The 11,206-nt window shown below is 42.8% G+C and overlaps 3 protein-coding genes across 3 annotated transcripts; 1 reads left to right on the plus strand and 2 right to left on the minus strand.

Moving 5' to 3' along the window:
• Positions 1-782: 782 nt before the first annotated feature.
• Positions 783-1,597, minus strand: LOC101768572 (abscisic stress-ripening protein 3). The gene is made up of 2 exons (XM_004952640.3): positions 1,348-1,597; positions 783-1,229 (listed from the first exon to the last, which is right to left on the minus strand). Exons 1-2 carry the CDS (start codon positions 1,513-1,515, stop codon positions 1,074-1,076), a joined length of 324 nt encoding a protein of 107 aa, XP_004952697.1. The 5' UTR covers positions 1,516-1,597; the 3' UTR covers positions 783-1,073.
• A 1,393-nt stretch (positions 1,598-2,990) lies between these two features.
• Positions 2,991-6,576, minus strand: LOC101768978. Its single transcript, XM_004952641.4, has 4 exons — positions 6,169-6,576; positions 4,478-4,872; positions 4,178-4,371; positions 2,991-3,715 (listed from the first exon to the last, which is right to left on the minus strand). Exons 1-4 carry the CDS (start codon positions 6,525-6,527, stop codon positions 3,320-3,322), a joined length of 1,344 nt encoding a protein of 447 aa, XP_004952698.2. The 5' UTR covers positions 6,528-6,576; the 3' UTR covers positions 2,991-3,319.
• An 843-nt stretch (positions 6,577-7,419) lies between these two features.
• On the plus strand, positions 7,420-10,683 carry LOC101769381 (protein MAK16 homolog). Its single transcript, XM_004952642.2, has 9 exons — positions 7,420-7,478; positions 7,574-7,683; positions 9,026-9,144; positions 9,236-9,333; positions 9,533-9,620; positions 9,698-9,808; positions 9,896-9,986; positions 10,236-10,333; positions 10,636-10,683. The coding sequence occupies exons 1-9, from the start codon at positions 7,420-7,422 to the stop codon at positions 10,681-10,683; spliced, it is 822 nt and encodes a 273-aa protein (XP_004952699.1).
• The last annotated feature ends 523 nt before the right edge of the window (positions 10,684-11,206 follow it).

An 11,206-nucleotide genomic window follows, 5' to 3' on the forward strand; every position in this document is an offset into this window, starting at 1 on the left:
GTATCACATTCTGGTTGCCCCTACCAGAGTCGTCGTCGTCACTGACTCGTCGTTCTTCCGTGGATTCCTAGTGCCACGGTAACCGAGATATGCGCTGCGGTTCGCCGGTGACTACGCGATGCAAAGGCGAAAGAGACCCTACTCTGCTGCTGCTATCGGTCAGCCCCCGCTGGCGCCAAGGCAAAGGAACTTTGGGCCCCCCAATTGCTCAACCCGGCGAAGTCAGGGAATCCGCCCTGCTCTGATATCGGTCAGCCCCCGCCCGCCGGCGCCATTAGATAGCCCGCGAGTGCGACGTGCGATTCCTTGGGCCATGCTTCCCATGGTCGGTCGGTCTCACACACCAAGGCAAAGGAGCTTTGGGCCCCCAATTGCTCAACCCGGCGAAGAAGTCAGGGAAGCCGGGCCTGGGCCTCTGGCCCCCTCGCAGGCCGGAGATCACCAGTCACCGCGACGGCCGATGCGATGTCCTACGGCGACTCCGCCGGCGCCCGCGCCACCGAGGCAGAGAAACGCTTGCTCCACGTTTGATTTGCAGCACGCGCGGTACGAGGAAAAGGGTTAAAACGTAAGGCGTTCATAGCCCGATTGTGTGAGTACTCCCTTCATTTCAAATTGTAGGTCATTTTATTATTTTTAGATTCACATATATTTATAGCTGGATAGATTCATATACATTTATATCCGGATAGATAGTAAAAGTTATAAATCTAAAAATAAAAAAATAATCTACAATTTAAGACAGAGGGAAGTACCTAGCGGCAGCTAGCAAATCAACGATGTACCAAATAAGTAAGAACTAGACATGTATTTTAGTAATACATATATTACACATCTGTGCAGAGGAAACAGACACAGTTATTTTAGGAATACGGATCGGTCGAGCCCAAGGCGATCTGGCACGCAGGAAACCAGTGCCAGAACGTCGTCCATGGCTCTGGCGCGTACAAGGAACAAAAAGGACGACGACGAACCAATCTCACAATCGCGAAAAGCAGAACAAGCAATGGCGAAGCAGGCAAGCAGGCGCCTATATGAATTTATTTATAGCTCATCATCATCATCATCATCGGTCAGTTGTCAGCGGCGTGCTTCTTGGCGTCCTTCTTCTGGTGGTGCTCGTGGAACGCGAAGCCGGCAGCGCCCAGCGCCGCCACCGCCGCCGCCTCCTCCTTCACCCGGTGCCCGTGCGCGTTCTCGGGGTCCTTCTTCGCCTTGTGCTTCTCGTGCTGCATCATTTTTTGGAGTCGCGTTCAGCGCCATATACGCATAAAACACGCGTGCGTGGTCAGCACACAGTACGAGCAACGACGAGAATCAATGAATATGCGTGCGTGCTTAGCGTACAATGGCGTAGGCGCCGGCGGCGATGGCGCCGAGCCCGCCGAGCTGCTCCAGGTGCTTGTGGTGCTTCTCCTTCTTCTCGTAGTCCACCTCGCCGGCGCTCGCCTCCTCCTCGCCGTCGTCCTTGCTGTGTCGGTGGAACAGGTGGTGGTGCTTCTTCTCCTCAGCCATGGCCGGTCGTCGAGAAACTAGTGATGACAGCTGTAAGACCTTTCGATGGTGTCTTTGGTTGTGGCGATGGATATGAATCGGGAAACCACCGGTATTTATAGGACGAAACGAACCCTCCGTCTGCTCTTCCAATAACACCACCCCCACTAGCCAGTCAAATACCACCATCTCTCCACTTGCGTTTCTTATATTGACCAAAAACAAATTACGCGTCCTAATGGTGCTGCGCACATCGCATCGATATTTTCAATAGCCAAACGCTGAAAAGTACCTTAAAGCAGGTGGATAAGAGAGGAAAAGAGAGGTCGAAAGTATTGGTTGCTACTTCCTCTATTCTAAATTGTAAGTTATTCTAATTTTTTTAAGAGGTCAAATCATTTTATGTTTGATCAAAATTATAGAAAGGATTACAAAAATTTATGACGCCGAATAGATATATACTATGAAAATATGTTTAATGAAGAAACTAATGGTACTTATTTGGTATCACGAATGTTAGTATTTTATTATTGTATAAATTTGATTAAATTTGAGATGTTTTGACTTTCAAAAAAAGTTGGAATGGCCGGAGGGAGTACTTGCTATGCTTTCTATGGCCGGTTGGAAAAAACGGGAACGCGCTATCAATTGAAGTCTTAATCTGTCCTGTCATTGTGAACCCACGAGGTCATGACTTGGTTATTGTCAGTCCAACGCGCACGGCCCGAATGGAGCCAAAGGGAAAGGTACACATCAAATGGCCATTTCGCCAGTTTTCTTCGGAGCTAAGGATGCAAATCACCTTATCTGATTCCGATTTTTTATTTTTATTTTGGGTGTTGTTAACATTTCTACCAGAGAATTGGCAACAAGAGGACCGCCAATTTCAATTCATACTGCATAAGGTTCCGGTGCTCTGAATGTGAACCCTGAACACATCGAGAACTTGGTCTGTATAAAAACTTCCTCAGATCCAGTCCGCGCAAATAATTCTAAGGAACAGAAACTAGACTTTGAAAATGTAAAACTGATGCTATATAGATACAGACAGTCTGCAACTCCCTCTACCGCAATTCGAGGGCACTTTTTTTTTAAGCGAAGCGGACAGGTTAACTGACGGTCTATGTATTTAGATCAGTCTCAGTGCACAGTTTTATATTATAGTTACCAAAGCTGATAACTTGGTAACTATGTCTGCTGGATTTCATCATATATGATGAAACTCCCTCTCCTCTCTCCTCATAATGACCTTGCCACGTCAGCAAAATTGATGATATAGCATGTTATTTAATAGTTATAAAATTTTTAATGAAACCTCCACTGAGACTAGCCTGGTAGAGAAGGTGTGGCAATTGGAGGGCACTAAACCAAACATAATTGCAGACCATTTCTAGGTAGCAGCCACCGATGTGCGCACAAGTTAAATTATGTGAAAGTTATCATATATAGTCAACTGATAGAATGCTTTTGAAAATAAGAGCTGCGTATGCATCATGTATGTACATCTCAGCTTACAATATTTCTCATGAAAAGTTAATCTATACAATTCAGCTGACAATATGTTTTATGTATGTAGCTGCCCCTGTCAAAACAAGTTCTGCTTAGATTATTGCACTAAAATCCTTTACAATTGTTGCCAGCCCCTCGGCTTGGCATGTCTTATGCCCTCCTTCCTTAGTACCCTAAACAACCTTTGAACCGAAAACCAAGTATCAAAAAAAAACCCTTTGAACCGAAAACCCATAATTTTTAACTCACTAAGCTGACTAAAATAAGCTCCTCCTAAAAAGAATGGGAATGCCAAAATTGGTGGGACATCAAGAAATCATCCGTCATTGGTTAGTGTGAATGCCAGAAGAACAAACAAGAGGATGAAAACAATCGTAGCTGCAGCGAAGGAGAAGATGATGCGCTGTGAGAAGCCCTTCTTTTCTTGACCAGCCGACTCAACCTCACTTAGCAGGCTCCTTATTTCAATGATGTCTGAATCCTTTGCAGAGTGGAATAGTCTGTTATGAACCTCATCAAGCTTGGCAATCCTTCTAGATCGATTGGTTTCCCTTGCAGACCAGAGGAACCCAGTCATCCTCCACAGGAGCATTCCAACGTAGATTGCTACGATGCAGTCAGCGCTGTAATGATGACGCTCCCGTATCTCCCTCTGAGCGCTGTGGACGACGAGGAACCATATCACAACAGAGCTCCATCCCCCATATGCTTCCTGTGAGGTAACGTAGAATGATAAGGCACTAAGGTGTTAAAATGATATTTGTTCAAGGTGACATATGAACACATAGATTCAGCAAGACAAATTAAAAAGAGGGAAGCTATTGTTAAGTCTTCATTGCAAAGTTCGCAACTTAGCATTAGTTATACATACCATATATACCAATGTATTGATTTGTTTTTGAGGTAGCAATGAAATGGGTTGATAGACCAGTAATTATCACAGAGTATCTAGGACAGTACAGAACACATTATGATACAATTGCAAGGAAGTAAATACAACTTTATATATAGGATGTACAAGTCTATCTTTTTTTTTCCTGTGCACAACATATCCTAAAATAGGATGATTCTGGCCAGTTAAAATCTATTTCAGTTGCAGCAGGAGTGCAGGAAAGGAAGGTAAACACATGGCACAAACAATCTGGTCAGTTGGGAAGATGAAAACATCGCATACCATCCATGCCATAGCAGTTAGGACAGCAACAAGCATATGTCCACTATACAGAAGATCACTACAACCACCACTTGATTTCTTCAGCAAATGATACCATGAGGGCCCCTCTCCAGTGCTTGGCCTCAAAATGTTTACTAAGAAGCTCATCAGTCCCCACTCAGGTTTATACTCATCAGGGTAGTCTTGAGGAGTAGCTTTAATCAGGAAGGATGAAAAGCAAATGAGCTCATACTGGTCTATCAAAGCAGCTATATACCTATAAACAGCTAACAGTAAGGGTAATAAGCTGAATGTACTGACCATATGGCATGCCCTCTTTCATAACCCTCCAGATCATGTACCGATCAGAAGCATATGGAGCATAATATTTCTGTGCCCAAGGATGTGGATAGTCAGGTATTTGATATCGAGCTTCAGCACACCAAGGTCGTGCAGACGGAAGAATTGTAGCAAGAAATGTTATGGTCCGGAGCAAACGCCCAACTGCCATAGTGAACATATATCTTGAGCCTATTCCAAGTCCAGGACCTTTGATGCAGTCAAACAATGCCGAAAACCCCAACATGATAAACAACATCAAGTAATGATGAAGAGCGATGATGCGAGCTCTGAGTAGATAAACCACAGTTTGAGGAAGCTTCTCATTCAATGCTAGAAGAATCCACTGGCCAGTGTCAGGAAGAGGAGCAGTAGATCTGTTGATAACAGTGGACCTGTCTTAGTGTAGCTTCTTTGATAGTGAAATAGTTTTATTTATTTAATGAGAGTGATAGTGAAGAGTTCTTATGCTTTAGAAGTGCAGAATACTGATTGCACTGAAATGAATCGAACTGAAATATCTACAAAGTGTAGGTTGAGGAAAAATAAAGCTACTAATAGCCAAAGGTTTTTAAAAAAGAACATGTGTCTTAGAATATGTTGCAGACTTGCAGGCTTATAAGATATCATGCTAACTAAAGAAATCATTCAATTTTCAACCAGAATAACACTCTATGCAGGGTCACTAGATGATGACACCACAATTTCTTTAGTTCTTGTCTGCAATTGGAATGGGATAAGTTGATGTTCAACCAGAAAGCCTGACCATGGACAGATGGTTTCATATACGCAAAAAGGCTGATGCAGCGATGCCTAATTTCAGAAACTATTGCTGCATTAAGCTGCATACTAAACTGTAGCCAAAGTGAAGACAAGTAGGTAACTGCTAAAGACAAGCTAGAAACAGGAAGTACAGCCTGATCCCGTCACCACTCGACCATTAAGTGAAATAGTTTGGTAACAGCAATAATTTTTCCAATTCTGAAATGCCAGAGAGTAGAAGGAACTAGGAAGGAGCTGGCCACATCAGGTGTTGATGTGAAAAAAAAATCAGAGCTTATCCATGTATAGGGCAGTGAATTTCACTGTCATGACAATCAACGCCCAAAATGCCAAATTTCCACATTGCTATTTACTAAGCCATACTTCTACTAAATTTTGATTATAAATAACCATAATTCAATATACCTAGTGCGCACTGCAAATTGCAGTCAAACACCAAACTGCGTTTGGTTGCTTTGCTTATTTTTAGCATGTGTCACATCGAATATTTAGATACTAATTAGGATTATTAAACGTAGACTATTTACAAAACTCATTACACACATGGAGGCTAAATGACGAGACGACTCTATTAAGCCTAATTAAACCATCATTAAATGTTTACTGTAGCAACACATTGTCAAATCATGGACTAATTAGGTTTAATAGTTTCGTCTCGCCGTTTAGCCTCCACTTATGTTATGTAATGAGTTTTGTAAATAGTCTACATTTAATACTCCTAATTAGTATCTAAACATTCGATCTGACGGGTGCTAAAAATAAGTAAGAGTAACCCAACCAAACCTAAACGCCACCGTGGATGTACTAATCACACGTTTGTGTAGGAGAATCCGAAAACGTTTCAACATTTGGTCGGTTTCGCAATGCCTCAATCACGAGGAGGAGCTAACCTATGCCACTGGAGGCCGAGCACGGTGTTGATGAAGCGGACGGAGATGGCCTCGCAGAGTAATGCCGCGAGCATGAACACCAAGGCGGCGAGGAACCGCGGCGCGGCGCGGAGCTCAGCGTCCCACCGGCGGTAGAAAGGCGCGCGCGCGGCGGTGGCGAGCGCCAGGGCCGCCCAGAGCGCCGGGCGCAGCCGCCCATGCCACGACGGGGATAGGTGCCGCAGGTAGTCCACGCCGACGTACGCCGCGGCCGCCAGCCCCAGCCCGCCGCCCGCCGCGACGGGTCGCCAGCGACCTCCTGCCCCCCGCCGCGGCAGCGGCGGCACGGGCCTCTTCGCCTTCCCCTTTGGCTTCGGCATGGCCGGGAATTGGGGGGGACAGCCTCTCTTGGGCTTGCCATGCTCATCGGAAAATTCAGAATTGTTTGCTGTAAATAGCGATTGTCCAAATATAGCTGTGACTAATATCTCAACAGCATCTCCGTTGTCCACTGTAAGATGCCATTCAGAGATCCAAACATTCTTAAGCAAATACATAATTACATCTTCCTAGCATATGCCACGGTTCCTACATTGCGTACAAAAATAACTCTTCGCTCTTCTGAGTTTCATCAAAATCTAATTTCAGAAAAGAAAAATAAAAAACTCATCAGAAAGTTTGTGGTACTTTAAAATCAATAGAGGTTAAGATATCCACTTTGTTCTTAGTCAGAATTTCATCAAAATCTCATTTCAGAAAAAAAAAATAATCTCATCAGAAAGTTTGTGGTACCTGAAACTCAATAGAGGCTAAGGCATCCACTTTGATCTTGGTCAGAAGTTTTATCAGAAGTTCTTAGCTCACGGAATGCTGAAGCAAATGAATCAGAGTCCAGGTGTCAGCAAATGCTGTAATGAACAATGATGACCATTGAATTTTCCCTTCCATAAACAGTGTGATACGTGTCAGGATTCTATTGGTTGAAAAATTGACAAAAACAGCAAAATCCCTCTAGTATGCACTATGTAGTCTCCTCCCAACCTTAAAACAGAAACCCCAGGCTTATCTCGAAGCCCAAAACTTCCAGCCCGGCCCACACCCTCAGAAAAACCCCTTCATGCACGTACTCGCCGCGGTGCCCCTTCCCCCTGGGCCCTGGCCAACCCATCACCGGACACCAAAACCTCGCCGCCGTCCAAAAACCCTAGGCAATCAATCAAGCATTACTAGCAGGAGAATACCCAGCCCCCAGCGTCAGCGCCGTCGTCGAAGATGAGCGACGATGTGGTGTGGCACTGCATCCGCCACGGCCACTGCAGCTTCATGGCCAAGTACGACGGCGGCCGTCGTATCTTCTCGTGTTTATAATTTTGCTTTTTCCCCTTCTTCTTTTCTGATGATGGAGCGGCTGCGGCGTTTCTCGCAGGATCGAGACGGGCATCTTCTGCAGGAATCCCTACAACGTGACGGGCATCTGCAACCGGAGCTCCTGTCCCCTCGCCAACAGCCGCTACGCCACCATCCAAGATCACGATGGTGAGTGATCGATCGCCTTTCCATGGTCTGATGTCGCCTCCTATCGGTATGAAGTTACCTGAATTGTTTGTGTGTTTGGTGATTCATAAAGTGATGGTAAGCCTTAGTTAATGGCCGTGTGTTATGGACCTCATAACCTATGGTCATTTGTTATTAGTGCATAGTATGTGTTGTTTGGGGATATATACTACTTTATTTTCCTATCACGTCTGACAGTGTCACGATGTCACGAGTGAAATTTAGTTCTTAGATGTGATGATTATTTAACCAAAGTTAATTATAGTGCCCAATTGTAGCTTGTGCAACAATTGACTGAGCATAATACCAAGGAACATAGTCTTTACCGTCTAGCTTCGGCGTGTAGTCCCCAAAGCAACTGCTCCCCAATTTGGACATAATCTAATCAGCTACGGCCAACAGATTGTTAATGAACCAAGTTAGAATTCTATAACACCAAAGTTAACTAAGACGTTTTGGTTGCAGCCGACGCACCAAATGATCGACAACTAATGGACCAGGTTACTCCAATAGATTGATGCTTGGGTGTATCATTAGAAGTGTAGAACCAATGTTTTCAAATCGCAAAATTGAATCTAGTCGCTTGGGCAACAAATAGTTGTTATAGTGCTAGTTGATCAAATCGACTAGCTGGTTCAGGTCAGCCTATCGCCTACTGTAAATCTAATTCAAGATATTAACATCTCGTAGAGCATGTTCTGGTATATATATTTCATTAATTAAAAATTAGTTGATTATTAGTCGACTAGCCAATATAATTGAATCGGTGCATCTGATCAGTGTGCAGGGAATGATTTTTTGATTAATTGAGCGACTTGACAATGATAATTTTTATACTGTTTGTGTTATTTACGAAAAAAAGTTGTATAACCTACAATATAAATGAACAATCACTGTTGACAAAAAATTAATAGTTACCAAGCAGTTCTAACGATCAATCTTTATCATGTAAGAATTGGTTAGTTCGGTTCTGAGGATTATCTGATTGTTGTGGCTGTGCTATATATATCCTATTGATGATGTAGAAGGCGATATTGAGGCTCATTTATCGGTCATTTTAGGACTAAGGAGAATGGAAGAGTATTGTATCATCCTAACAGCCCTTTAAGTTGTGTTTCTTTATGGGTCAAATTAGCCCACAAGGACGAGTTAGTAATAGAAACATTGGAGTTGAGGCATCTTTTTGTCCAAGGGTGTCCTGTTAACTTGCCTATCAGTTCTAGTTAAGCTCTTGATCTTTTCAATTGTAAGCTATGCATAGTTATCATATGAATATTTTTGTGATATTGTTATATATTCTGTTTTCCCTTTACGGGCTATGCAGGAATTTTTTACTTGTACATGAAAACTGCGGAAAGAGCTCATGTGCCAAATAAATTGTGGGAGAGGGTTAAATTGCCAAGGAACTATGAGAAAGCAATAGAAGTTATCAACAAGCATCTTGTGTGTATCTCTTTATGTTGTACTTTGTATTGAAAACTTCAAGTGTAAATTTTCTCAAGCCCTGATAGCATGCCTTTATTCCTTCCTTTAGGAATTTTGGCCACAGTTACTTGTGCATAAAATCAAGCAGCGCCTGACAAAAATGACTCAGTATCGAATAAGAATGAGAAAACTTCAACTGAAAGTGAGGTGGGTACTTCTGCTACTGATTTCCATACTATGATAGTTTCTATCATCATCATCATCATCATTATTATTTTGCTTCTGAATGTGATAAGAAAAAGGGCTATGAATGATACAGCAGTACATTGTTGTAGAAAAAACTTATTGATTACTTTATTCTCTGGCATATGGAAATACTGCTAATCATATTTTCCCACTCTTTTAGGGAGAAGTTAATGACCGTACCCAGGAAGAAAACTCAGATTGGTAACATGAAAGCGAGCAAAGCTGAACTGGCTGCAAAAATAGATAATGTCATTTTCCTGACATTCTTTATCAGGTCCCGATTATCCATTGACACGTTCTAACACATGCACCTCCTAGCTTGCAGTGTATTCAAAGTGAATTACTCGAACGTCGGAAGAAAGGCATATATTACCCCTTCGACAACATTGTTGAACATGATGGAAAAAATGTTGTTTTTGTGCCAGAAGATGAAGAAGTAAGCATTCATAGTCACAAGCTCATTTTTTTGTTTTCTCGCTGTTCACATGCATTCCAATATACTTGAGTTCACTTGTCAATGCAGGAATATGAGATGGAGTACATTGAGCCTGATGAGATCCAAATGGAAATGGAGGACATCGAAGACTTTGAAGGCCTTCATAATGGTGAAGATGGTATAAGAAGCTCCCATCTTTCTATTGATTTATCATGTAACCATTGTGGGAGTTGTGCCTTGCAAAGATTCTTCTCCTATGTTCTTGGTCCAGTAGTTTCCATGAAGAAACCGCATGTCACTCGAATTCTTGATTCTAAACCTTGCCTAGGCCTGCTTAAATATGTTACCAGATGTGAGGTTTACTTGGCACAAGAAGGGAAAAATACCAATTTTAATATGATTTAAATGTTTTTGAAAATAGTTGCAGGTTATACAGATGCTGATGATGATCTTTTAGATGAGCAAGCAGCAAAGAAACAAAAGAGATCAAAGATAGGGAAGAGGTCTAGGAAGGTTACGAGTGAGGTAAAAACGTATAAATTCAGTCTGAATATTCTGACTCTATGCCAGGTCATTTTCAGTTTCCACAATAATTACCTTCCACTTCTCGAAGACCAAAATGCAAAACAAAATCCCATAGCTATTTCGTCACACCTCCATGGTACCACACACAAATAAAAAGTTCTGTGAATGATTTCATCGCTGAAACTTGTGCAGACGCATGCATTGGGGTTCACAGGACTAAACTGCTGAAGAAAATTTGAAGCTGGTTTTGTGTTTTCCATAATTTCTGGTTTGTTGACTCATTCTTTTCCTGTATGGAACAGCTGGAACAAGATGAAGACACGGATGGAAGACGAAGGATGCTTGTGTGAATTTAGCAACCACGACAACCTCTCGATTGTCTGCTTGGTGCTGATCGGTCGTAGTTTAGATCATTTGATTATCTTAGTCTGACTGATGAAAATCGACATGGAACTTTTATACTGCTGAGACTTTGGAGAATCAACACGATCTGTTGATTGGAACACTATCTGACCCAATTACACAAACCAGGGTCGTGCCTTCTTGATAAATATGCACTCTGCCGAAGTGACCTTGTAGTAGTAATGTGGTAGATTTATCATGAGCAGGCCAGGTAGAAAATTGTGAATCTGGCGAATGTTGTGCCCGCGTGCACGTAGCCGAGCGGGGGTAGGCGAGATAGCTTTCTTGCGGAATACGGGAGAAGCTGATGCCCTGAGCTGATCAAAATCAACTGCACGTCAAACAATTCACGTGACGGCAGCTTAATCGAAAGTGAAACTCAGTTGTGTCATGTGGAAATTGTTCTTGGTGTGTGTCCGCTGTGGTGCTCGTTTTTATCAATAATGCAACCTTAAGATCAGGGTATTTATA

This window comes from Setaria italica, chromosome I (assembly GCF_000263155.2).
Source record: "Setaria italica strain Yugu1 chromosome I, Setaria_italica_v2.0, whole genome shotgun sequence".
NCBI lineage: Eukaryota > Viridiplantae > Streptophyta > Magnoliopsida > Poales > Poaceae > Setaria > Setaria italica.